Here is a 27,342-nt window from a genome sequence, read left to right on the forward strand (position 1 = left end):
CTTGTCACCCGTGGTCTTCCACAATAACACTCCCCTCCCCTTCCTCCCGCCACCACCCACAGCCAGACAAGCCTACTTAATCCCACAGCCCAGCAGCAACCAGCCTACCAGCTTGTTGGTCCCCCAGATCAACAACACAGACACACGCACACACATGCACACACACACGAACACACACACACATGACACACAGACACATTACTCAATCCCCCTCTCTGTGATTTCTCTTTCCATCACAGCGACCACAATCCCTCTAACACTTCCCCAATTTGTGTATTTCCACCACCCTCCCAGACTGACGTCCTGTCAGTGACTTTACAGTAGAGGTCACGACAGTCACACTGTGGCTACTACAACTGTCACTGCTGGTGACGTAATGAATGCTATTTAGGTCAGCTGGTTGCCTAGCAGTGCAGCACCAGCTAGATTACTCCTGTGTGATGCTGGTTAGCTTGGTTAGTTTCCATCTCTGTGTCTGTGTGTGTGTACACATGTACATAAACTAATATTTTGGCGCATTTGAATACTTGTTATATTTCTGATATCAGTTAAACTGTTAATTTAATTGTTTAATCTGTTTTTAATTCTTAAACTAGTATTGACAAAGTCGTTGAGACAATAAATCGATTAATTAGTCAATTGAACGCAAATGAATCAGCAGGTTTTTGATGATCATCAACAAAATACCAACATTTCACTGGTTCCAGTTTCTCAGAAATGCATTTTGGATTCTTTTATATGTCCCATGGGATAACGAACTAAATATTTTTACTTGCACTTGTGAAGTTTTACACTGTATTGACCAAAAAAACAATTGATCGAGAAAGTAAATGGAAGCTCAACCTAGTAGCCACACCACTTTAACAGAGCTAAAGGGACAACTTCTACAATACAAAACCAAATGTATTCATCTGAAAACTGTATAAAACAAAAATAAGGAGAAAATCCTCACGTCTGACTGACGAATATTCAGTGATCAATTGATTAACGGGCCTTGTTTATTCAATTTCAGAAGATTAATCGATTGATTACAATGTAAAACCCATTAATTAAAGCAGCATTTCTGTGATGCTGATCAGGAGTAAAGCATAACTTGGTGTGAAACCAGATAATCCCCATAGCCACTGATTTACCTCAGTGTCTGACAACCAAGGACAAAGCCCGGCAGAGTTCATCTCACACAAGCTAATATCGGCAAAGTCACCTTCTTAATGGACACCATTACCTGATGAGGCTTTGTTTTTCAACACGGTGGCAGGCTTTCAGGAATCATAGGGTCCAGTTGGTAGATTAGAACCTAAACCTTCACACTTGGGTCTCGGAAAGATCCAGGACTGTTTGTTGAGTGTTGGTTCTGGCCGTGTTACAAAGTTGATTAAAATATATATTGAAATTTGCAAATCATATAAGATTAATAATGCACCATGGAGGGATGAACAACAGTGTGAAACCGTTAACTGGCACCTTGGACACGATACCAGGGAACATACTGTACATGCATTCGCTCGTCTACGTTGCAGCCCAGGAAGTTTGGTGTAACCTTCCCTTGCATCCTCTCCTCGGCAGCTTCTCTTGGCCTCGTCCCACACTCGTACTCACAGCATCTCGCTCCCTTGTTTCTCAATCATTGGGTTTCATCGGCAGCGTAACTCAAGCACATCTCGGGGCCAAGTTGCATACAAGACTCTGTAGTTGCAGGGAAATCGATTTTTTTTTTGTGTGCGTGACTGCTGGTGTTTGGAGAAGAGCTGCTTCGCAATATCTGTTGCAAGCACAAATTACTTATTTGTAGACGAGTGGAACAAGAAACGAGCTCACGGAAAGAAAAGGGATCTTAAAGAACCTTTGATTGTGCTGCAGGTGTAACTATAGTAAATATGATAATTGTAAATATTGTATTTTGTGCTAATTGATATGCTGCATATATTAATTCACACCATATGCAACTGGAGTTCATAGCTGGAAAAGTATTGATTTTGATTCTTAAAGCAGGTGATTGAGTTTCCTCATACCCCTGTTGTGTGTGTGTGTGTGTGTGTGCACGCTCATGCAGTGTTGTGTTACAGTAGCACATTGACACAGTTGTTTATACCTCCTAATATATGAAGGCTGGAGTCTCACAGATCACAAAATCAGCAAGTGGTAAATAGCAGCAACAGAAACTCTTCAGCCTTGTAGTTGCAGTTACGTTGTCGTATATAATTGAATCATAATCGTAATTTCCCCTGACACTTTTCTTTCTTTTCTCTCCAGCGGACGTACACGTTGATTGTTGAGGCCTGGGACTGGGACAACGACACACGAAGCAGTAAGTGTAAACTTCACATATAATGTATATCAGTGCTGTGGCATCTACTTTAGAGCTTTAACTGAAGTTCAACGGTGTTTATGAACAAATTAACATCATTTAAAGTAATATGAGACTTTTCACAGTTGAAATAAACTTTCCAGCGGACAAAACTTCTACCCGGGGCCGTCGCAAGAGTTCAGGTAAAGCAGGCAGTTACCTTGGGCCCCAAGCTAAGAGGGGCCCCCTGCTAGAGAACGACTGATTTGATTTAGATCTCATGACCTTTTCGAAGGCTTCTCAGTATTTAGTTGTGTAAATGAATTTCTGTGCTGACTTGTAGGTAGCAGGTTGAAAACATGTTGTACTGTAGCCTCCCTGAGACGCCTCTTATAGAATTCAAGCCTTGGTTCTTCTCAGCAATGTTGGCTCGGTGCTGACCAGCTGTATCCTGTTTTCCTTTGGTTATGTCCGCTGGGTGGACTCCTGGACAACCCCTTTTTCCCGTCTGAGCAGTAGCTCAGTCTGGGAGGAAGAGGACCCTCTGAGGACTAAAATGTCTGTGTGGACGCAGCTTTGATCTGTGGAGACGGGGGCATATTTCATGAGTCTCAAATGCCTTTTCTGTACATGCAGCTATGAGCATGAATGTGTTTTACGCACCGAACCAAACTGTCCTCGCTAGTCAAAACCTGCACCTTATTTATAGGAGGTCATTACATCCTGTTTTGTCCATAACATCAAACGCATTTCCACTCGCGTGTTCGGACAATGGAGAAGAAATAGATTTTGACATCATGGCTCTTTTATTAGACCGTTGCATTCCCTGTGTAGTCTCCTGCTTCTCCAGTAATCGTGTTCATTTGCAGTAATTAGCTCTGATGCTTGTGGTTGATAAAAGGCCTAAGTGTTGCTTGTCCAATTGATTTCCTGCCAGCGAGAAGCTCTTCAGTCTCAGCCAGATTGCTGTAAAGAATCAAAATAGATGTTATCGAGTGCAAGGATGCAAGACGTAAGAAACACTAATTTAACACTTTAGTTTAACGTGGAACTGTCTGAATTTGACCTTTCAAAGTGAGTTCATCGGACTCGGTTGCATGATTTTCTAAAGCTGAACTGAGGCTGCTCTGCACAGACGTCTGCTGACTTCAACCTCGATGTCATGGGTTCAAGAAACGCAAACATCTGGAACAAACGCTCCTTTCAACCTCTGTGGAAGATGACAAGAGAATGTGATTGTTGTAGAAAACGCCTTTAAAGGTCACAGTGAGTTACAATCGCGTCTGTAGCCTTTGCCTGACAGGCGGGTCGAGCAGGTCACACTTGTTTGTGTTTGGCTGATTTTAATTTGATGCATCACGACACAGATATTATATTTTTGGAAAATCACTTGCTGGGTTTGTGCAATTCCTGGTTAAAGGAGAGTTTAAAAGCCTGTAGAAGTTAATTTGTTGTTGCTGTCTTAGACTCAACTGGGCTCAAACTGGGAATTTGTGTTGGCAGATACTTGGAAAGAGAGAAATTCAGGCGGATGCTAAGCTATAGGATTTTAGCTATTTAGGGCATTGAAAGGTCTGGTGGTACAAACAGGAGATAGTGATGGAGCTGCTGCTGGTTTGCGTGAGAAGCTTAAATACACGGAAACAAGGCTCTAGTTTTCTTTGCCTCTGCTGTTGTCTGTAGAGCTTTGACTTGTGGCTTCCCCACAGTCACATTATCAGCAGGCTTGGTCGTTTTATTTTATAGTTATGGAGACAATAACCTCACTGATGTGGCTCAACCGTGCAGCAGCACTGAAAGCTGAGTCTCTAACAGGTTCAGATCCTTCTGCACCTCCATACTTTAAATATTGAGCCTTTTCTAGGAATCTTGTAAAGGTTAGAACCATTAGAAAGCTGGCGTCTGTAGCTCTGTGACCATATCCTGAAAAATGAGTTCAGGACTGATGGAGGTAGATTTTTCAGGCTGTTTCCTGTCGCTGCAGGCAGCCCTTCTTGAAATGCACTGCAATTGATGCGCAGTGTTTTAACCTTTGCTTCTCCCGTGAGGTTATCTCCTCTGCACAAAACCAGATACAAGTGGAATAAAACGAGAGATTTGAACATTCCTGGTTCTCTGGCCTGAGTCAGCAGCAACCTCATGTCTTGTCCTACGTAAGAGCCTGTTGGTCTGTCAGTGAGATTCCTCTCCTCCAGCGTCATGTCCTCCGGTGTGCCTCTCTTCCCTTCCCCCTGTGTTCTCAGGAAAAGCGGCCGGCTGTTTTCCTTGTGTTTATCGAGCAGGAAGTGGAGTGGACTGGGCGGCCGGGCTCAGTGTTTAGACACCGAGGTACCAGAGCCCGGCTTGGGCCTGGAGCCCATTGTTCTCTATCTGGCAACTGTTATTTCTGTTATTGTTGCTTAATTCTGTCTGACATTGTGTCAGTCCCCAGCAGAGGAAGGTGTGTGTGTGTGTGTTGTGTATGTGTCTGTGTTATGTGTGTGTGTGTGTGTGTGTGTGTGTGTGTGTGCATGCTTCCTCACTTCAAAATGTCTATGGTGCATTGCAGTCCAAAGCCATGAAAGGAAATCACAGACCCCCTATTTCCACAGAGATTGTTTGCCAGCTTCGATCCCACTCCGATAAACAACAATACCAGATTCACCAGTAACGCTCACATTGTATTTCCCAGCCGAAGGACTAACCCGTTAAAAAAGAGCCATAACTATAAGAATCTATAGAAGCATTTATTGACATGCAGAACACAGACTTGAATAGTCGGAGGATGAGTTGTGATTTTTCTGTTCACATGTACGCAGCGTGTTGGTCTGACTTGTATATAAATGTCAGCTTTGATATAAAGTCCCGTAGATTAACACAGAATCTAATGAGGGTGTTGGCGGCTGCAGGATAAATGGTAGCGTCCTCTTGACATGACTGTGCGCTCACAGAGAGATCAGCCAGTATGAGCCGTCACCAGAAAATAGATCAATTTGCAGACGATGCATTTCAATTGCATACTTAAAATTCAGTGGATACTTTCCACACAGACACACGTACACACTGTGATATAAAAGCATCCGTCTGCTGAATATCAATGCACTGCATTTTCTAGTGAGTGGCTGATTATACATCAGATTAAATACACCATTGTTCAGTGTTTGCAGTAACTCATCTTTATCAGTGGCTGCTGGAGGCCTGAGCTGTTAACTTGAAATGTCTTGTTCTTTACCGTGTCGTTCGAATGCTCAATTATCGGAGCGGAGCACAAGTAAGACCACAATAATCTTTAGGTTTTATTTTAAGAACAAGTTGTTAAAACACTTTTTAGCTGATATGGTGAACTTGGTAGCAAACATCCATTTTTCATGTTACACATTTAAATTGTGAAAGTATCAGTTTGAATGTATTTACATTTTCTGCGTGAAAAAGTGCGTCTGTTTAATATTGGAGAAATAATTACACATTTTGGGAAATGCACTGGAGTTTTGTGGTCACAGAGAGGTTGCCAGGCAACCAGCTGGGCTAAAAGCTCAGTTATGTCTCCTGAGAGATGATTGGTTGTTGTTGTTTTCATGTAATTTAGAAATCTCGATCCTGCAACAGCATTTTTTTATTTGTATAGCACTTTGTCACAAATCACTAATTTCCCTTCAGGAGCTTTAAAATCTGTCCTGAGGATTTTACTTCGGATAATGAAAAACTCCCCAAAAAGCCTCACTGTATTTCTAGTAGCCGTTAGTATGCTGGTGTCAACGAGGTCAAATTCGTTCTGAATCGTTTCGTCCTCATCTTTGTTTCAGACGAACAGGAGCTGCTGATCGAACGCAACGCACACACCGGCATGGTCAACCCCGGTGACCCCTGGCAGACCATCCTGCACGACGGGCCTGTGGCTCGCATCACGTATCGTATCCGGGTGCGGTGTGACGACAACTACTACGGCAACAAGTGCAACAAGCTGTGTGTCCCTCGCGACGACTACTTTGGGCATTATCGCTGTGAGCCTTCAGGGGCTCAGGTGTGTCTGGATGGCTGGATGGGACCAGACTGTGGAACAGGTGAGCCGCCAGGATCTGAACATGTAAATACGTCAGACTTGATCCTTTCTTCTGCCGACATGTCAAACATTTCCCGGTTCCAGCTTCTCAAATACGATGGATTGAAACTTTTCTGTGTTTTGAATAGAAAATATTCAAAAATATAAAGTATTTTGGGCCTTGTGGTCTAAGTGAAATGTTATTATGCATTTTCCAATATTTCCTCAACAAAACATTTCTGGATTAATTAACTTTCTATCCTATTCAAATGAAATTGAGTTGAAAAATAATCAATATATAATTCTCATAGTTAAAGCTCTATATTTTTTTATTACTGCAGATTATTTGTTGTGTGTGTAAAGTTATTTATGGTCCCACAGTTGTGCTCGTGTTAAAACGTTCCTCTTGTGTTTGTGGGTGGTGATGGAGAGAGAGTGGGGGGGGGGGGGGGGCTCAATAAATCACCCGACTGACCTCAGGAGTCGAAGGTTGAAAAGAGGAGGGGGAGTGCAGAGGTTGCTTTTAAGAACAAGGGGGTCGTGTTGTACATGCGCCCATAAAGTTGCCCCCCCCCCCCCCCCCCCCCCCCCAACCCCTGGTCAGGGCGCCATGAATACTCACGTCTTGTTGCAGTTGTTAGAAATATGGCAAACAAACCAGCGTCTCCTCCTCCCACCTCTTCCACCTCGTCACCTCCCTTTCTATTCTGAAATGTTTTGATGAAAGTAAATGTAATGATGCATTTTAAACATCATGTTTTAAGCTCATTCTCTTTCTTCTTGCTTTTTTTTTTTTCATTCTAGCAATCTGCAAACAAGGATGCGACCTGTTACATGGCGGCTGCTCAGTCCCGGGGGAATGCAGGTACGATTATCAGGGATGACTGAAAAATGTGGGTGACCGCTCCCTGCTCCTGTGTGTGTTTAACTCATATTGTTCCTGTTGCCTGTTTTTTTTAGCGTCTTTGAAATTGATAATCGCTTTCTATAAAAACCAAACTGCAGTAGTGTTTGACTTGCACCCTTATTTTGATCTAAATGCCTGCGAGAGCGATTTCAGATGCCGAACTGAGACTTGTCGAAGCCTGCTGCGTTTCTGTGCCAGCCTTTCCTTCCCTCGTGGGCATCTCTACCTCAGTTCAAAAGAAAAGGGCAACGCCGCGCCTGCCTCCTTGTATTTTTAGCCGCCCGAGGTCCTCCACTGAATACCAAGCATCTCGGCAGCTCGGGCCTGAAGAAAGGGGCTCGACTGTGTGTGAATTTGACCACTGTAAACGTGCTGGGAATCGTCACGTCCCCCGTCTCCACCCGCATTGCAGTCCTGCTTGAAGGGCAGGGGGCAGAGGAGGAAATTAATATCCCACCGTGTTATGTACATTTCCCAAAGTGGAAACGAGCGTTAGATAAAGCAACGTGGAATGGCCCCGTTGCTCAGCGCTTTCAGGATGTGGTGCATCCCGTCGTCATTTGTAAACCACCCCCCTCCCAACCCCCTCCCACCTGCCGGATGCAAAGAGACAGTTGCCTCCCCCGTCAGTAGGAAAAAGGTTTTTGGCTCGGAGCCGGGGAATAGCAGGGGATGACCCAGCTTTAGGAAGCTGTTCCGCATTTTTTTCTTTTCGACGGCCTCGATCAGCCGGTTACATCCTTATTCCAGTTCGCGGACCAGACAACGGAGGGAAGCGCCTTATTCTTATGAAATGTCAAGTTCCAGTCAACAGGAAAGGTGACATGAATGGAGGAGCAGCTGTAAAGTCTCTTCCTGCAGTGGCATGAATTCAGTGAAGCTTCAGGTCCCAGAAAGCTGGCATTAAATCCTTTGCCATCTCCTTTTCATTCCCTTTATTCGCTCCCAGCTTTATGGGCTTTGCCTCATTCGCCGCCGGCTTTTAAGAAACACAAAAGCTGGTACGTGCTTGTTGTTACGATTGTGCATTGAGGGGTTTTTTTATTAGCACACATTCGACTTGTTCTGGCATATTTGTCGGAGGCTTGCCGTGTCCCAAGAATCCACTTGGTTAAGCAGCGCAACACTTTTTTTCAGCCCTCTGAAAACATTTAGCAACCTTTGACATGTCAAAGTGCCGAGATGCTGGAATCCGACCAGAAAGCAGCATCGTGCCCGTACGTGTTTGATGAGTAAACTTGATATTGATATGACTCCACCTGAGCTCAAAGGGGCGCGTTCAGGTTTCCTCTCCGAAGTTCTGTTGGTGTTATTCCCCCATAGCTGTCAGACTCCGTGCAGCTAATCATGCGCAGTGGAAGAAGAAGCATGACAGGTATTCCCCGCCGCCCCTCCACCCCGCTGCCTGAGAATGGCAGTGATTTCTGAAGGCAGAGGCAGCGGTGCCGTCTGCAGGAGACTCAAAATAGCGGTCAATTGACAAGACAGCTGGCTCGACGACACCACAGCCTTGGAATAGCCGATTGCTGTCATGAGGGTGCAGGCGTGTATACACGCTGCCGTCTCCAGCCCCTTCCCAGCTCCAGACTCCGACACAAGCACGGGAGCCGCTGGAAGTATTCTTAACCCCTCCTGCCCTGGAATCTTACCCTCCACTAAGATAAGTCGGCAGGAGGCGTTTGGACGGGTGGAGGAAGGGAGCAGGTACAATGTGAGGTGCAATTCCACTGTTGGACATGTTGCATTCAAGGGTTCACTTCCTTTTTCTAGAGACTGACCGATTTATCACCTGGCAGATGATATTCCTGCCAGTATACACCGATATGATACGATATATTGTGTTTTTTAATTATAGTAAAGTTTATTTATCCCTTCTTTTCTTTGTCACAAGGATTCGATAATGACATCTTAGGAACAGATATCGGCCAGAATTGTTTTGCTCCCTAAAATCAATATCAGCTCCAGCGCCCACACATCCCTGTCGGCCGTGGTCTAGGGGCCCACTGGATATCTTCTTCCAATAATTCATCAAACGTCTCTCAAAGATTTTCTGAAGAATAGTAGTTAATGCTGGCTGTCGTGGTCATCACATTTACATTTCTGTAATGTATTCTTCAGGAGATTAATCATTCAAAAGGAAGTTTAACCGCCGGCGAAGATAAAAGGGGAAAAGATTAACGGTGGTGTGTTGAATCTGTGTTTGACAGGTGTAACTACGGCTGGCAGGGCCAGTTCTGTGATGAATGTGTGCTTTATCCTGGATGTGTCCACGGGACCTGCAACCTCCCCTGGCAGTGCAACTGTGAGAGGAACTGGGGCGGCCTGCTGTGTGATAAAGGTATGAAAAATGTGTTAATGTTTCCGCCCTTGTCTGTTTTTTAATGTCAGCAGGAAAACACATGAACTGAACTGATTTTCCTGAAATAAGAAAGAACCCAGAAAAGTTTTTCCCAGATTTCTCAGGGAATCATTTCTGGATCTTGATGGGAAAAAAATCTGACGTATTAAGAGGACTGATATCTATGAGCAACTTATTTCAGATCCAAATAAAAATCTATATCTAACAGATCGTTCGACGTCTTATAGACTCGTCATTAAGTGTGTTAGTGAGAGACCTTCATACGAGGTCTGGATTCTGCAGCTGGATAGTTTTACTGCCCGTGTGATCCGAGCAGCAGCAGGGACACTCGATCCCCTCCCACCCTTCGTCACCGAGGGCTCTTCAGGGGATGAGAACGGGTCCTAAGATCCAGAGTGGAGACAGATCCCTGCTCATTTATTTACCAGCCTTTACTGTGACCTGGCCCTCAGCCTAAGGATGGCGTGCAGGGATCAGATAGTGGAGCTTACTCTGTACATGGCGTGGAGAAACAAACTGCACATAGTGAAAAAAAGAGGCAGAAGTACGCTGGTTACTGTAACTTCTCAGCATTATAGCAGTAGTGAACCTCCATCACGATGCAGTGCAGCAGAGTGGTCGAGAAAACACTCTGTGCTTCCTGTCAAAGCCGACAGCCGGTGTTCTGTGCCGGGCGACGACTCTGACAAGCTTCCTGGGAACCTCCGGCTATACCGACTGGATAAATCGTGAAAACGAGCAAAGAGCCGTCTCACAGGCTCGAACCAATTAGTCTGAAGACAGTTCCTGCTGACGCTAGAAGTTTCCTGCACCGGTTTTTAAAGTGTAGAGGGACGAGTTTATATTTTGTTTCTCATCCCAAGGTGCACTATTTAAAAAGACGCTTGTACAGCAAAACAAGTTTGTTTTCATTAATTATACAGGGTGCATGTTACCTGACTACGGAGGGAGACTTTCCATTTTAATACAGTTATCTTATAGGTTTGTAGAAAAAGCTGCATATTTAGGATCATTTGAATAATTGTTCAATTATGATACTAATCTGTGTTTAAACGCAATCTCTCCCCCGGTCTCCTCCAGATCTGAATTACTGCGGCCGCCACCAGCCTTGCGTCAACGGAGGAACCTGCATGAACCCTGAGCCGGACGAGTACCACTGCGCCTGTCCACAGGGCTTCTCCGGCAAGACCTGTCAGATAGGTGAGAGACGGAGATCACACTAGAACCTGCAATGCCGTTTGAGAACCATCCTTGAACATTAAAATAATGACAGAGAATCCTTGATGAATATGCGAGTCGTGTTTTATTTTCCATTCTGATACCACGTCCTCTTCCTTCCTTTAGCCGAACACGCCTGTGTCTCCAACCCCTGCGCCAACGGTGGTACGTGCCACGAGGTTGCTACTGGGTTCCAGTGCCAGTGTCCGTCAGGTTGGGATGGTCCGACCTGCGCCAACAGTGAGTCGCTTCGCTACTTTCAGGCTTCTGCTCTCTTTCTTCTTTCTTCACCCTCTGCTCTGCATCTTTGTGTAGAATTCTTTCTCTAAACGGGACGCGTGCGTGTTTTTTTTCTCAGATTTGGACGAGTGTGCGTCCAGTCCTTGTGCTCGAGGTGGAACCTGCATCGATAGGGAGGACGGCTTCGAGTGTGTGTGCCCGCCGCAGTGGAAAGGAAAGACCTGCCGGATCGGTGAGTTTCCGGTCTCCGTATGGACGCACACGACTGTTCGCTTGTTCCTAAAACCAGTAAATTCCCCTGAGGCACAGCAGACAGCCTCACTCACTGTCCTGGATTAACTGTATTTTGGGATTAAAACTGCAAACCTGAGGCCAGAGTACACATTTAAAATATCCTGGATGAGCCGGCAACACCCCACAGCTCAGAGAGAGAGTGTGCGTGTGTGTGTGTGTGTGTTTTTATCTCAATGACTTTACGAGCCACTAGTGCGTCTATATCCGGCGGTTTGTTAGTCACCGGCGGTGGTACGCGTTTCTATGTTGCTCACATCCCAGCAGGCGGACGTGACCAGCACCGAGCCAGGAAATGGATTATGACCGGTAAACAAAGTTGGTGGGGGTGGGGGTGGGGGGGGCGGAGATAGGAAAGAGATCCCAAGAGTTCAGTGTCATCTTACCAGCTCAGGTCTCAGTTTACAGGCAGCTATTGGCCTCCTGTGTTACCTGGCGATTGGTGTGTGTGTGTGTGATGTGTTGGTTTTCAGAGAGAGAGAGAGAGGACAGGTGTATGTGAGTGAACTCCCTGTGGAGTAGCCCCCCCCCTCAAAACCCACCAATCGACTACCCCCACAACCGTTGGAATGTTTGAGCAGCAGTGCTTTTCTTGATATGTTGTCAAAACAGAAATGAAATCGAGCGTTTTTAGCCGCGTATCAGAATCAACGACCATCGATCAGGATCAATATTTCATCGAGCAGCTGAAACCAGATTCACGTCTTTGCATTGACTCTGTGTATTAAACTGCTAAAGATGAGCTCTTGGTGTGAACGCACCATTAGAGGTTATGTGTTCATTGTACTGCATGAATGTCGTTCTGTGTCATCTTAGTGTTTTAAGTCCATTTTGATTTTTCTAGAAACCACTCAACCATACATATATATATGTATATATATATATATATATATATATATATATATATATATATATATATATATATATATATGTATATATATATATATATATATATATATATATCTAAGTATTGGAGTATAAAATGAATCTATATGCAGCAGGAATCTATCCATGGTACCTTCTATTTCTTTCATTTTTGTGTTCTTGAGGCTTTGAAGCCTGCGTTCCCCGTCTTTTCCCCCTCGGTTTGGTTTCAACTCCCTCTACCTCCTGCCTTCACAGATACGAATGAGTGCGCAGAAAATCCCTGCGAGAACGCTCACGCTTGCAAAAATTTGATTGGCGGATATCTCTGCAACTGTTTTCCGGGATGGTCTGGAAAGAACTGTGACATCAGTCAGTATTTCTTCCTCAGAATCACTTCTGAACTTCATCCTCTTCCTCTGGCTCTTTTTTTAACCGACTCACTTTCCCCTGGACACACAACATACGTGTATTTTAGCGTCACTTTCCCTCCACATGTTGTAACCAGTTCATTTCTAGTCTCGGTAAAGCAAAGCTCCGACGCTGACGTCTGGACCTGCATGAACAGTTTCTCTCTCTCTCTCTCTCTCTGGATCCGCTGCATGCACAGTTACAATCTAAAGGATCTACCTGGCTTCACTAGTTGTTTCTTTTCCGAACTTTGACTTGTGCACATCCCACTTTGTAGAGTTCACCTACTAATTAACGGGGTGCTGCGTGGGAAAATGTTATTAATATAAAATGTTGGCGTCCTCTTCAGATTCCAACGAGTGCCGTGGTCAGTGCCGGAACGGAGCGACATGCAAGGTACAGCTGATTCCACTTTTTACTTCCATATAATTCGTTCATAGGTCTGAGAGATTTCCGAGTGTGACCCTTCACTTCTCTGTGTTTCCTCAGGAGGGCGACCAGGGTTACCTCTGCCAGTGTCCTCCAGGCTTCGTGGGCACTCACTGTGAAATCCAGAGGAATAAATGCGACAGCGGTCCGTGCCAGAACGGCGGCCAGTGCCACGCGGTGTTGGACGGCTTCGTGTGCGAATGCCCACCCGAGTTTGCGGGACAGCTGTGTGAGGTGGGTCTCAGGTTCCACATGTCCCAGCATTGAAGAGCGAAAGATGAAAGGAGAATATATGAGGTGGTCATGGGATTAAAGCAGCGACACATTAGACATGTAGCACCTTCTGCCCCGGAACATTTTGACACCATGTGGCCAATAGAGGCAGAGAAGAAATCAGGTTGGCTGTGGGAATCCAAACCAAAACATTATAAATAGAGTAAAAGTGACGATGTCCTGCTTTCCTCTCAGTTTACACAGAATAAAAAAGACAAACCTTAACTTTGTTTTAAAAGTTGTTTCTGAAGAGCTGACAGAATTCCCAACATTTACTAATATGTTCATTTCTCAGCTCCTAAAGCAGATGGACATGAAATCAAAACATTTGTCATCTTGAACAATTGGTTCTCATTCTAAATCAATGCATTTCACTAATGCCTCCTCAAACACGTCTCCTACCCACTGAGCCTCGGTCCGCAGGAATATCATCAGGGTCTGAATCTTCTTCATTATTATTTTCATCATTGTTTAAGACCGACACGTCTAACGTCGACTAACCCTCCCACTGCAGCGGGTGGGGTGGGGTGGGGGGGTTTGCACACCCAGAACAATTTAAAAATATACAATACAGCTGCCAAGGTGAAAAAGTATTAATAGTTACTTGACAGCCACTTGGATTTTGGAAACTTGTAATACCGTGCAAATGCAGTAGCCGGTTTGACCTTGTCCTCTGAGCCAACAGTCAGTTGTAAACTCCTCAATGTGCCAAATAGTTGTGTAATGCTGTATTCTCCCGTCAAGCCAAAATCCAGATTTATTATTTTTTCAGCAAGCGTCTCTGTCGTAAATCATGTGTTTTCTTTGATACAGACATTACATGTCAGAGTCGCCTCCGCAGCCTCTTACATTTGAAGTGTGTGTTTGAAGTTAAAGTAGGTTAGAGGCAAGAAAAACGACACTTCACCGCGTCTCCTGGGCCCTGAATGGAGGACATTGCTGGTCAGGAGCCAATCCTGATTTAGCATCTCTACTATAAATATGAGCCTCTCTGAATGAGGTGATGCTGGAGTTCTGCCCGCGTACTACAGACCTCTGATGTCTGCTATGGCACGGTGCACATTCCTGCTCTGCAGTGACAAAACCAAGATGCCTGCAGCATCATGTTTCTGTCATTAGTTTGTGTTTAATATGTTCAGTTGTGTAATGACGTGACACGATTTGATTTATGTCTTTTTGATTCCCAGTGGGAATGTTTAAGAGGGTGCGACACAGAGAGCCACAACATTTGTTCTCATAGTAAATATCTTGTAACACCACTTTTCATTTTGTCCCATTCACAGAATTAATTTAGGTTCGATTTGTATTTTTTATGGGTTTGGTCGTCGTCCATTACTTTCTCGATAACTATATATTTTACACGTTGTGCAAACACAAGTATAATATGAAATTGATGTAACTCAGATATATAAGATGTTTGTCATTCTCTGTTCATGAAGATTTTAAAAACAGGAGCAAAAATCTTCGAACATTTTTATCTTGATATTTTTGGCCATACAATAATCTATCTAGTTTTAAATCTCCATTATTAGTGGTACACTCAAACATCAATGTATTTGTGGCCCATCCCAAATGTACATTCTAGGATTTTTGTCTTGTTACCGTTCAAAATGTCAGCGTGACCAGCGACTGCTGAATATTTATAGACACTCGTCCTCAGAGATGATCCTCAGACCACACACATGCAGACGGTAAAGAATGAATAACAACTTTCTCCGACAGTTGGGGTAAAATAAACTGCGACCTCAGACTGTTGTCCTCCTCTAACTGCACCGTTCAGCACCTTAAATGGTGAAGGGGTGCACCCCACAGTTTATACCCTGTAAGCTTCTGTTTACACAAACTGAGAGATTTTCACTCTGACTTCTCTATTGCAGCATTTGGAAAAGACAAAATAGGTCACTATGGCCTCCAGATCGGTTCTTAGTGTCGTGGTGGTATGACGGATGATTTATCTTTATTACATTCACTCGGCGTGATGTTGGACTCGAGTCAATATTTGCCCTCACGGTGGGTTATCGTCCTCTCGCCCGCTCACTTTCTCTATCCCTCTCCTCCATGAGGCGTCTGTCTCAGAATAATCTTTCAAGCTTACGCAGGACGAAGATGTGAAACCAAAAGCGTGGATCCCCTTGATGAGCTTAGTGAATGTTTCTGAGGCTTACTTTGCTCTTTCGTTTTGTTCCGAGCGGCAGCGGTGGCTTGATCCGAGCTAAGCCGCTCACCTACGCAGACTTTAGCTCTCATTTCTCCAACACTCATTTGGCTTCACTTGCTTAATTGTCTAAATAAGCCATTTTACTAAAGTTATGTTTGCTCAGTGTAACTGACAACGTCTGGAGTTCAGCGCCTGTCTGAAAGTGCTGGTGCTGGGAAACGTTGTTAAAATTATAGGAAGTACGACCAAAACCAATAAACTGAAAGATGCTAAAACGTTTATCATTGTAATCAACACTTTTCACATCACACACGCGAATTCAATCGTTTGTTAACACCTTAAATTATTTATTGTAATTGATTTTTTGGAATTTTATTTTTTAAATTGCCTCTTCATGGTTTCCACAGATCCCCAGCTGGTCCCCCTCTGACGCTTGTGATCCGAACCCTTGTAAGAACGAGGCCCAGTGTCACAGCATCTATCAGGACTTCTACTGCGCCTGTCCAGAGGACTACGAGGGGAAAACCTGCGAGCGGCTCAAAGAGAACTGCAAGACCGTCCCGTGTCAAGGTGACGGGAAACCTGTGCAGAAACCTAAACTACTGCTTTGTTCTGAAGAAAAGTATTGAAACCCATCCGTGTCTTTTCTTCCTCGCAGCGATTGACAGCTGCACCGTTGCCGTAGCGACCAACGACTCGGCTGGAGTGCGACACATCTCCTCCAACGTCTGTGGTCCACGAGGCCGATGCCTCAGCCAACCAGGGGGAAACTTCACCTGCGCCTGTGACCCGGGCTTCAGCGGCATGTACTGCCACGAGAGTAAGACGAGATTTTAACATCAGACCAACACCTGAGCTTAAAACTCTAACTAATTTCGTCTTTTACTTGTAAAATGTTATTGACAGAATTTCTTACCTTCACATCTTCTCAGTGTATTTATCTAATTCTGTCAAATCTCTCCCTCTCTCTCTCTTCTAGATATCAACGACTGCATCGACAGCCCTTGTGGAAACGGAGGAACCTGCATCGATGGGGTGAACTCCTTCCAGTGCTTCTGTCCTGACGGCTGGGAGGGTCGACTCTGCGACCACAGTAAGTTCGTGATTCGTCTCTGACCGTGTCTTTGCAGCACGTGTGGTGCAGACCTCGCTCTGCTCTGTTCCCTGAATAAAAACGTAGTAATATTTACACCGTGTGCATCTTCCTTCACCGTCAGACGTCAACGAGTGCCGACACAACCCCTGCAAGAACAGCGGCCGCTGCGTCGACCTGGTGAACGACTTCTACTGCGAGTGTGCCGACAACTGGAAGGGCAAGACCTGCCATTCCCGTGAGTTATGTCAACTCTGTGTTAACGTGTGTGTTTATGTTCATACTTTGCTGCGGCCCCAAACCCCAACGTGTCGTCTCTGTTTGTTTTGACGACTGAAGCATGACCTCGACATGTTGGATCACAAGAAATATCCTCTGTTACCGATGCCACTAAAAGTCAGTCATGTGTGGAATGGTGTCGGGGTGTTGGTACAATAGAGATGGACGCGTCTGCACTTCCTCCCTTTTCATGAAAATGAGGCCAAAATATGGGAGCCGCCATCTTGTGCTTTTGTCATCATCTGGCGCCACTGTAGTAAATTAGGAGGCTTCTTAGTTGTGATCTGAGCGTTTGTTTTCCCCGCCAGGCGAGAGCCAATGCGACGCCACCACCTGCAGTAATGGAGGCACCTGCTACGACCACGGAGATGCCTTCCGCTGCGCGTGTCCACCCGGGTGGGGGGGGAACACCTGCAACACAGGTGAGGCTTCAGGGATCACGTGTTTTTTCGAAACGCAAAGTAAAGTTTTTAAACCGTCTGATCTGATCCTCATCCTCTGTCCTCCCACAGCCAAGAACAGCACATGCGCCTCCAGCCCGTGTTCCAACGGTGGAACCTGCGTGGGAGGAGGAGACACCTTCACCTGCATCTGCAAAGACGGCTGGGAGGGACCCACCTGTGGCCAGAGTCAGTTCCTTTTGCACACAGCTAACACAAAAATAACTATTCTTTCAGCTGCATTGAGCTTGTTATCAACTTAAGGACGACACACACTGTGTTTTGTTGTTAAACGTCACATAGAATCTCAAGTAGGTCAAGGAAGTGTATTTATTTATGTATATGTCGAGTGATTAACAATACACGTTGCTTGACGAATATTTAAATAACATGTATTATCTATACAGAGGGAATTTTAAAAAGTGACAAAGGCCAAACAGTAAATATTTTCTCCTGAATTTTTTTCTTTATCAAATGAAGCAGAAATAATCTGACTGAAGATTTATTTCATTTCTTGTCTTTAACAGATACAAACGACTGCAACCCTCATCCATGGTATGTACCACACACACACACACACACACACACACACACACACACCCCCCAAAAAAATCCATATTCTTGCCTCCATCGTCTCCACACTTCACTCAGGCCGAGCATGAAGGAGGGGTGAAGGGCTAACAGCTCTGGAAGTTGTGCTTAAATCAAGCCTCAAAGAGAGGAGGGGGCTCGTATACTGAATAGGACGGAGAGAGAGAGATTTTGGGGTTGGTTGTGTAGTGAATGCAGGTGGGGGGGAGGAATGTCGGGTATGAGAGAGGGGGGGGGTACGTATCCCATTCTTCCCGTGCAACCTGGAGGGGGGTGGGCTTTGAGGAGGACTGGAGGAGAGGCAGGAGGGGAGGAACTGGACACGCCTATTAGCATCTGAAAGGTGGAGGCTGGTATTGATGAGTTGAATTGAGCCGCGTGACCCCCACCACCACCACCACCATCATCATCATCATCACACACACACACACACACACACACACACACACACACGCACACACGGTGTGGCTTTGTTGCAGCAGGAGAGGATGTGGCTCTTGTGCGGCTTCGTCTAATCGCTTTTTTAATTTCCTTTTCTTTCACAGTTACAATGGCGGTATCTGCGTAGACGGAGTCAACTGGTTCAGGTGCGAGTGCGCTCCTGGTTTCGCCGGACCTGACTGCAGAATCAGTGAGTAGTGACAACATGGAGCTATATACAAACCCCCCCCCATCCCCAAACTCCCTAAAGTAGTCATGGCACCAAGTATGATGATGAGGAGGATGGAGGGATCGAGGAAGGAACCAAGAAAAAGGGTGGATGAGGAGGAGATGGACACATTGACACCTAAATGCAGGACCGGGGCGCCGCCCTCTCCCTTTTTCCTGGTCCTTAAACGCCTCAGGGGTCAGAGGTCGTCCCTCCTCCATACTCTCACAGTCACACAAACACACACCGAGGACAAATTACCCAGTGACCCTGAAATTCTTCTTCTCTGCTCCTTTGTTTGGGCCGGATAGCGTTCACCTTTGCTGTCAGGCTTGAATTTGAGAATTCTCATCCAGGCTGTGCTCATGTGAATCTGGATGACAATGGTCGGCGTCTCAAAAGATTTTTTGGTCGGAAGGCACAAACGATTGTTCGTCCTTCAAAGAGCCGGTCTTATAACGGAGAGGTTGATGATTAAACATGGGCACTATTTACCCATTGATCCTGATATGACATTTTATGGGATTTATTTTGCCCAGACTGTTTTTTTGGTCTTGACCCAGGGGCTCATAAAATAAATTAATGAGTCAATTGACAAAATAGCTCATGAGCTCGTCCAAATTTATCTTATTCTTTGTGGCTTTTTCGAATTTTTGCAGTTTTTCTTGAGCCTGCTCAACCAATCCTCAACCCTCTCGTCTGGTCAAACTGCTTGCATGTCATGAACTTATACAAGCGGCAGGGGGTCGTGAGAAGTGGTTACCTCCCGGTCATGCTAGCAGTGGAAGGTGACGTTCTGTTCTCTTCCCTTCACAGACATAAACGAGTGCCAGTCTTCACCCTGTGCCTACGGAGCCACGTGTGTGGACGAGATCAACGGTTTCCGATGCATCTGTCCGCTCGGTCGAACGGGAGCCAGATGTCAAGAGTGTAAACAGCTTTTTTTGTCGCTTTGGATTAATGATTGGAGACGTAACTCGCTCATCTTGTAGTTAATGTCCTCAAAGTTTGTCTTCAGGTCATTGAGACACTGTGAGACTGTAGACGTCCTGTTAAAACATGTCTCTCTCTATGCCTGTGTGTGTGTTTAGTCATTGGTATTGGGAAGACTTGTCACTACGCCGGGCTGCAGTTTCCGCATGGCAGCCGCTGGGAGGAGGAGTGCAACAACTGTCACTGCATCAACGGCAAAGTGGACTGCACAAAGGTAACATGGCCGCAGTTAAATATCAGTTATTCTTTACTGAGACACCAACCTGGTTCTCTCCACACCCAGTCAAATAAACTAGCTATGACAGTGCTCGGGGCTGAAATCCACAAATGAGTGGTAGTCATAGTATAATGCTTTGTGGGTTTACGTTTTGATCCTGTGACTCCAGGTGCTGTGTGGTCGTCGCCCGTGCCTGCTCCAGTCGTCGGGCCAGCAGCAGTCCTGCCCTGCTGGACGGGAGTGTTTAAAGCACAGCTACCTCACTTGCTTCTCCCCCCCTTGCCATCAATGGGGGGTTTGCTCCATGGCCAGACCCTCACCCCCACAAGTAACCACCAAGTGCCAGCCGAACAGCGGGCATTTGGACAACAGCTGTGTCCGGATAACACTTGTTTTCAACAGAGACAAAGTACCACCAGTGAGTCACGTCTCCTCTAATGACATTTCCTGTTTCAGATGCTCAGTCTTGATTTCCAAGTTGTGTTTTTCTTTTTTTTTTTGTATCGTTGCTGATCAGTGTGCGTTTGTTTGCATGTGCAGGGAACAACTGTAGAGAATATCTGCTATGAGCTGAGGTATCTTTCAAGCCTCCGAAGTTTGGCAAAGGACCACGCGCTTCTCCTGCTCTGTGACGTCTCTCATTCGAATCCGGACGCTGTAGAGGTGGCGATAGTAAGTGAAAGATCCAAACGTTGATTCAGACAAATCAGTTTGTACATTGTACAGTTCCCTACTTTGTGCAGTATAATTTAAATCACCTAATTTCAGCTCAGACACAGTGTTGGAGGTCGTTAGTTCTTTCCCCCAGTTCTGGCCGGCACACATTTAGTTGGTTGGGATCCAAATGCCCAAACATCTGCTGCTCTTTGGTCTCTTGTTCAAGACATTCAGGCCTACATTCGCTCACACAACCTGTTGTAAGAGATCAACTTAGTCAGTCAGTTTGCTGGAAGTGTGGGTAAAATGGGCAGAATCAGGTTTAAGGGATGTTTTGTTATTCTAGAAAAGAGGTTTAAATCCACTCTCTTTCTCAAGATACAAGAAAACAAATGAACTTATTCTTTTATTGAACTTTCAGTGACTGCTTCCTTTGTGTCTCAGTTTTGTCCCGAAAGACTTTTTACTATTAATACATGACTTAATCATACATACTTTGGACTCTTTTGACACATTGCAGTGAATAAAAAGACGCAGAGTGCTTGTTCCTGGTTATTGTGCCTAATCTCTTACATGTTCTCTGGTTTGTTTCTCAGTCTTTCCAGCCAGAAGATCTACAGGACCTCAGTATGATCCAGAAGGTTGCCAGCGCCATAGAAGGCACCTTGTCGAGGCGACACAACAGCAGTATAATGCTGGCTGTCACTGAGGTCAAAGTGGAAACGCAGGTCATGCCCCCCTCAGTGGGTGAGTAATAATTAACAAAGGTGTCCCACAAGGGTTTGTCATGGGCCTCTTTTTAGTTCCTGATCAATCCACTGATTTCTCTGCAGTTTTCTTTAATTTTCCTCTTTGTGCCTCCGGGTGTCCACAGATTACCTGGTGCCTTCACTCTGTGTCGTCTTCTTCCTGCTCTGCCTCGTCTGCATCATTGTATGCGTTTGGTGGACACGCAAACGGAGAAAAGAACGTGAGAGGAACATGCGATCTGCTGCAGAGGACAACGTGAACAACCAGTGGGAGCCGCTCCGGATTGTCGTGGGACGTGCGCATCAGCAGCAGCAGCAGCTGAAAGAGAGCAACAGGGAGGCTGAGCAGGAGCGCAAAAAGCTCATGGGTCCTTCTTATCGGACGTGTGATGAAGGGGAGGAGGAGGAGGAGACGGAGGGCGAGCTTGAGCTCGAGGAGGAGTGTGGTGGAGCAGAGGCGGGGAAGCAGCCAGTTTATAAGTACTCTAAGACTGCAGAGCAGTCCAGTGGGGGTGTGATCTGTACTCTGCACAGCTCCAGTTCATCCCTCAAAGCGCCTCACCGGACCCCAGGCTACAGCCCCAAAGACAACCGCTGGAAAAATGTCAGTGCCGTCTTGACTGGTCAGAAAGACCTCAGAGACCACTGTGTATAAGACATTTAAACCAAGGACTCGCAGTGTGCAAGCGAGAGAAGCTGCGAGCCAGCAGCTCTTCTTATTTTCAGACTACTTTTGGAGAGAAAAAGAGGCTTTGTGTTTTAATAAGCCATTCTTTGTTTTGATGTTTTCGTCACTGTCACCTGAAACGATTTTTGATTCAGGAGGCTAGAGCACAGTGAACAACCTTTTTTGCTTCTGTTCGCTTATTTTTCTTTGATTATGTACAGAAGGAGCTGAAATGTTAACGTTTGTTTCAGGAGGCAAAAGAAGCTCTCTGCAATTTTTGTTTATGGATTTGTACCATTTAAGAAACGATGAATCAAGAAAAAGGAGAAAAAACAACTTGTATAAAGGTTTTTTTTTTGTTTTGTTTACAGATTATGATTTTGTTGAATTGTCAGCGGGCTCCTGTTCAGTGTCTGTGTCTGGGGACAGATGCACGTTAAAGGGACGGTAAAGGAAGGGTTTAGAGGGAAATGTCCTGTTGCAGTCGCAGCAACAGAGGAAACCTTCCAGTCTCTGTCCGGCTTCGCCCACTGATCCACCTGTGGCCGTCATGCGCCAGCCTTACCAAAACACTTGGCCTGGAGGGGAGAGGGGACAGAAACCCCAGTGCCTACTATGTGGCCTTCCATTGTTTTGTTTTATTTTGCTCCTGTCTCTCAGTCGTCTTGGCTGAAAGCTCTGTTTGAGGATTTTCTGCAGTATTTGAGTTGGTAGCAAGTGCCTTTCTAAGAGCTGTGTCGAGGCTCCGAGTCGCGCTGCCCAGTTTGACCTCCTCGTTCTCAAATCTCAAAGGGATATAAGTGTACATTTAGAGAGTTCAATTTCACAGCAACGCCATTCAAGGTATTTGATCAAAACAGAAATGAATACTCTGTACATATGTGTAAATACTAAAGGAGTCGCTGTGTATATTTGAAATAAGTAACTTAAAGACAAGTCACACATTTTTATTATTATTATTGTTATTATTATTATAATTAATATTATTTTTATTTTTTTTACAATGCCATTCCTTTTATTTATGCCAGTCGAAATAGGCAGGTTTTATAACACTTCATATCCAGTCCCACAGTTAAGGACCTTTACAATGAGGTACCACCGATGAAGGAATTTCTGAAGGGTTTATAAATGGTTTGTTATTTTGGGATGTATTTTCTTTTTTCTGACCCGTCAACAGATTCTTTTACTGCTTTATAGTTAATGCAATAAATCATTGATGGTTTTTGGATTCATAGTGACGCTCTTTTCATAGAATAAACATTATCAGGCTGTAAAATAGCTATTTGTTTCTTCTCTCTGAAAACATTTTACGACCCGGTCATAGCTCACAAGTCATTTCTTACCGGTTCCTTGTCTGTGGTTGTTCAGGACCAGGATTTGCTTTCAATAGGCGGCGTTAAAAAAAAGCCTTAAAGTTCTTTACCCCGCAAACACTTCCAACCATTTCTAAACCCGTCACAAACCCTTTAGTTTCAGGTGCCTTAATGTAATGAGTAACGCATTATTTGTGTAATCGATGGTCATCTTTTTATGTTGGTTTGTTTTCTTTATTAAGGAAAAGTAATTCTTTAAAAAAATTGTGTGGTGTACTGTGGCGTGTTTTATTCGCCTGAGTCAAATGCTCTCACTCCACTATCATGAGATCTCTGGAATAAAACACTGAAGGAGGATTAAAAAGTAAAAAACAAAAAAAAAAAAGAAAGTCCACCGTGACTCTTGAGTGTCATGAGTGTGGACGTCAGTAGGTCAAATGTGGACATCAGCCATTTGGCCTCATGTTTGGTTGAAAGGCTTAAATGAAGGGAACAATATTTGCTGATGGTGAATTTCATTTTGCGACAATGCAAATGTGTGTTGTTTTTTTTGTTTTTTTTAAGTTACCAACTCAGATCTAAATTACAAAGTTTTACCCCTTTTCACATCACGTCTTTGTCTCAAAACGCCATGTTTTTTCTGTAAATGGGACACGGCAAAATAAAGAATTAAAGATGCATCACTACTGGTGTTAAAAAGCTGAATAATGCATATTGTATACATTTTATTCTTCAAGGGACGTAAGTTAATTTTGTACAAAGCGAGAAAACACAAGTTTCCATTCTTTTAGTGGATGTTTAATTGTTCTAAATAATCATCCCAGTTATTTATTAAAGCAGTTTTGACACATCTTGATCGAGCTTGTAATACTTGGTTTGATAAAGGTTCATGTGTCTGTGCCGGAGCTTTCCAACACCCCACGCAGCCTTCACACAGGAGTTTCGTCGACGTATACAAATCCACAAGTCGTCCAACCTAAATGATCCTAGAAGTTTATCGTCTCTACCTTATTGGTTGTGGCCTATTTATTGCCATGGTAATGATAAGCACCTGGTTATGGTTGTGGAATCGGCCCTGGTTTGGTCAAGTTTAGGCACAAAATCTACAAGGTAAGAGAATGTTCATTGTCATGGTTTGAATAAAAAATAAATAAAATGCTGCAGACCAACTGATTTGCTTTGCTCTCCTATAATTACTATTGTTAAAACTTTGTATATTACATGAACCCTATCTATTGGGTGGTAGAGAGAGTTGTCCTCAAACCTGAGGGTGGGCAGTTCAATCAGAGTCACATGCCACAGTGTCATTAGGAAAGATACTGAACCCTAAACTGTGCTGCTCTTCAGAAAATAGATAATAAAAATGATACATTTAGCTCAGCTCAGTGTTGTAAACACATTAACTCTGCTCAGAAACTTTCCTGTGTTCTCTGCAAATAAGATAAAGCTTCAACCTCTAACGTCATTTGCACCAGAGGTCTGAAACCCTGCAGCACTTGCCCTCATCTGTGTGTCGATCGATCGCTCCAATCTCCTCACCAGCCTCCTCGCAGTGCTGCCATCGCTCCGGCTCCGGCCACACCAATAGAACCTCATCTCCTGTTCTGGGCCGATCCGGTCTCCACCAATGAGAGGCTGGCCTGATCGCCCTGGTCACATAAAGATGTGAATGTTTCATGAGTAATGTTATGATGCTGGGCGGAGTGGCACAACCACCACCCCCACTGACTCCCATGGGTGCCCGTGGCTGGAGCTAATGGGAACGTGTGTTGTCGGAAAGGCCGGATCGACTTACACAGTTTTGTGGAAGTGGAAAAGGAGCTGATAACGTTTATGGATGGAGTCATATATGGATGACGGTAAAATCTTGCTGTTAGTCAGCAAGAAGTAAATGAATTATGAATTTCTCAAGAAATAATACAGAGATGTCGATGTTGCTTTGAGGACTGATGTCGATGAGCGTGTGACGTTTGGTGCAACCTGATTGAATCTAAGGGGACGGTGGTCCTCGGGGGAGGCAGGTGCCAAATGCACTTCTTTCATATCGAAGTACTGCATTTTGTTTTTGCACAAATGCTTCATGTCTGAATTTCTTTATGTGTATTTGTACAATATCACAACTCTCACATAGGATGGGGGCCCCAGCACAAAGACACGGTTGGGCAGAGGTTGGCCGAAGCAAAAGTATCACCAGGTAAATTGTGGTGGAAGGACCAACGTCTGAGTCCGGTGGTCAAAAACTGAGGTTGATGAGCGAGTCGACTGCAGGATGAGGATCAGCTGTGCAGGTGAACAACAACAGGACGTTCCTTTTCTTCCTATTGTACAAAAACATGAGGTGAAATGGAAACAAGATTGACTGTAGGAACGTTTTTTTTGGTAACCCAAAACAAAATTAGCCTCCCAAGACTTTGCAATCATTGCATCATATGTTATCTTTACATTCTGACTTGACTTTAGCTCACTTTTATTTCAATCGTCAGTCATTAACTAAACATTTCAACTTAGTATCTTTGTGTTGCTGTTGTATTACTTCCTCTGCCTCTCAAGATAAAAACACATTTGTCTCTCATCATGTCTTGGTATACGAGTGATGCCAAGTTGCCTGTTTGCCTTTTCAGCCTGTCGATACCCCCCCCCCCCCACGCCATCCCAGACTGCATCAGTAAACTGACACCAGATTCCAAAAGTGGCTCCTTACAAAAGCCAAGACAAGAGCCAAGGACATCTCAGTGCACTGCATTTGTAAACACAGAGTACTTGCTACTGAACGCAAAATGGCCGAATGCATTCGTCGGGGAAAGTACGGAGAAGCCACGACTGCTCTGTGTATCTGAATGTGTTAAGCAGAGCACGTGTGTTTTCCGTGCACACACACAGTCACAGTGGAGTGACTGACAGAGAGATGGTATTTGTATTTTCTGTGTGCTCTGCTCCCTGTGGCTGCTCTGTACATCTGTTGATGTGGGTCTTTGGGACCATCTGACAGCGGAGGCAGCTGGGTGACAGGATTTTAGGCTAAGCCCCTCGTCCCTTTAACACACACACACACACACACACACACACACACACACACACACACACACACAGTCCTTACAGCATATCGAGCTGGCACGTCCTGGCGGACAGTGGGCTGCAGCTGGCACTGTGGGCAGACTGAGGCAGGGAGACAGGCCACAGTGTCCTGACTGTATCATGTGTGTGTGTGTGACTGTGTGAGAGTGTGTGTGTTTGTGCATGGCTGGCACTGCAGGTCTGTTTTGTCGCTGCAGTAACCCCCCCACACGTACCCTCTGCACCAGGAGGTGGAGGGGGGGGGGGGGCAGTAACAGGAGGGAATGGGTTGAGGGAGAGCAACAGAGTGTCTTGCAGTGCCATTGCAGCTTTTCTGGGACAACTGGTGTGTGTGTGTGTGTGTGGTTTGGGTGTGTGTTTGTATATGTCGTATACACAAGTGTGACATGGATGACGCCAGAGAGGAGTCAACATGACATGATGTCAAAAATGTTGAACTATAAATGTACAAATGCACAGGACACATCATGTTGACAGGTAAAATATGAAAACAGTTCTGCAACTGGATTTTAAATAGTGTTTAAACTTGTCTCTTCTTTCTTTCATCGCATTATTTCCACAGCTTCTGTTATGCATACGTATCTGTTTATGCTTTAATGTGCACCACATGCATTTCCATGCAAACTGGATGGCTACTGAAGGACTATATAAATAAAATGCACTTGAAAGGTCAGAGGTCAAAGGGGGGTAAACAAACTGCGAGCCTATACATCTACTTCCATACCTCGGCCACACACACACACACACACACACACACACACACACACACACACACACACACACTTACCATGCAAACACATCTATCCAGGGGCAAGATGCCGTACATGTGCACTTGTTGACCGGATCTGGCCTTTAGCATTTGGAAGCGGAAAAGAAAACACAATCCTAAAGATCCAGAATATGTAACACCCTAAAACACACACATGTCCACGTGTTTAGATGAAAAGGTGGTGAGCTTGAGACTGAAGCTTTTTTTTCAGACGTCATCATGTAGTTTTCCTCTCTATGTTTGGTTCCACATATTCCATGCATGTCTGTTTGTACACGCTCAAGTGACAGTGTGCGGTGCAACCCAACACCATGTACAGTGATATGCAAGGTCAATTTGCACCTCTCGCAGCCTGAGTGACACCGGGGGAGGGTGAAATACCCCCAGGATCTCCT

General features: G+C 44.9%; 1 protein-coding gene across 2 annotated transcripts in view; it reads left to right on the plus strand.

Annotated features, from left to right (window-relative positions):
* Positions 1-23,488, plus strand: part of jag2b (jagged canonical Notch ligand 2b) — a 36,296-nt gene extending 12,808 nt beyond the window's left edge. Inside the window, exons 3-26 of one of the 2 annotated variants that reach the window (XM_069515081.1) lie at positions 2,254-2,308; positions 6,070-6,327; positions 7,110-7,170; positions 9,420-9,550; positions 10,652-10,771; positions 10,916-11,029; positions 11,148-11,261; positions 12,443-12,556; positions 12,945-12,991; positions 13,085-13,258; positions 15,863-16,025; positions 16,114-16,275; positions 16,435-16,548; positions 16,673-16,786; positions 17,136-17,249; positions 17,340-17,456; positions 17,795-17,822; positions 18,404-18,489; positions 19,324-19,437; positions 19,599-19,714; positions 19,887-20,135; positions 20,258-20,389; positions 20,971-21,121; positions 21,249-22,125. In XM_069515081.1, the coding sequence (XP_069371182.1) occupies positions 2,254-2,308; positions 6,070-6,327; positions 7,110-7,170; positions 9,420-9,550; positions 10,652-10,771; positions 10,916-11,029; positions 11,148-11,261; positions 12,443-12,556; positions 12,945-12,991; positions 13,085-13,258; positions 15,863-16,025; positions 16,114-16,275; positions 16,435-16,548; positions 16,673-16,786; positions 17,136-17,249; positions 17,340-17,456; positions 17,795-17,822; positions 18,404-18,489; positions 19,324-19,437; positions 19,599-19,714; positions 19,887-20,135; positions 20,258-20,389; positions 20,971-21,121; positions 21,249-21,778 (3,378 nt within the window). In that variant the 3' untranslated portion in view covers positions 21,779-22,125. Of the gene's footprint in view, positions 1-2,253; positions 2,309-6,069; positions 6,328-7,109; positions 7,171-9,419; positions 9,551-10,651; positions 10,772-10,915; positions 11,030-11,147; positions 11,262-12,442; positions 12,557-12,944; positions 12,992-13,084; positions 13,259-15,862; positions 16,026-16,113; positions 16,276-16,434; positions 16,549-16,672; positions 16,787-17,135; positions 17,250-17,339; positions 17,457-17,794; positions 17,823-18,403; positions 18,490-19,323; positions 19,438-19,598; positions 19,715-19,886; positions 20,136-20,257; positions 20,390-20,970; positions 21,122-21,248 lie in introns of both variants that reach the window. The other variant, XM_069515082.1, reaches the window with a different exon arrangement.
* Positions 23,489-27,342: the final 3,854 nt, after the last annotated feature.

This window comes from Paralichthys olivaceus, chromosome 19 (genome assembly GCF_024713975.1).
Source record: "Paralichthys olivaceus isolate ysfri-2021 chromosome 19, ASM2471397v2, whole genome shotgun sequence".
Lineage (NCBI taxonomy): Eukaryota > Metazoa > Chordata > Actinopteri > Pleuronectiformes > Paralichthyidae > Paralichthys > Paralichthys olivaceus.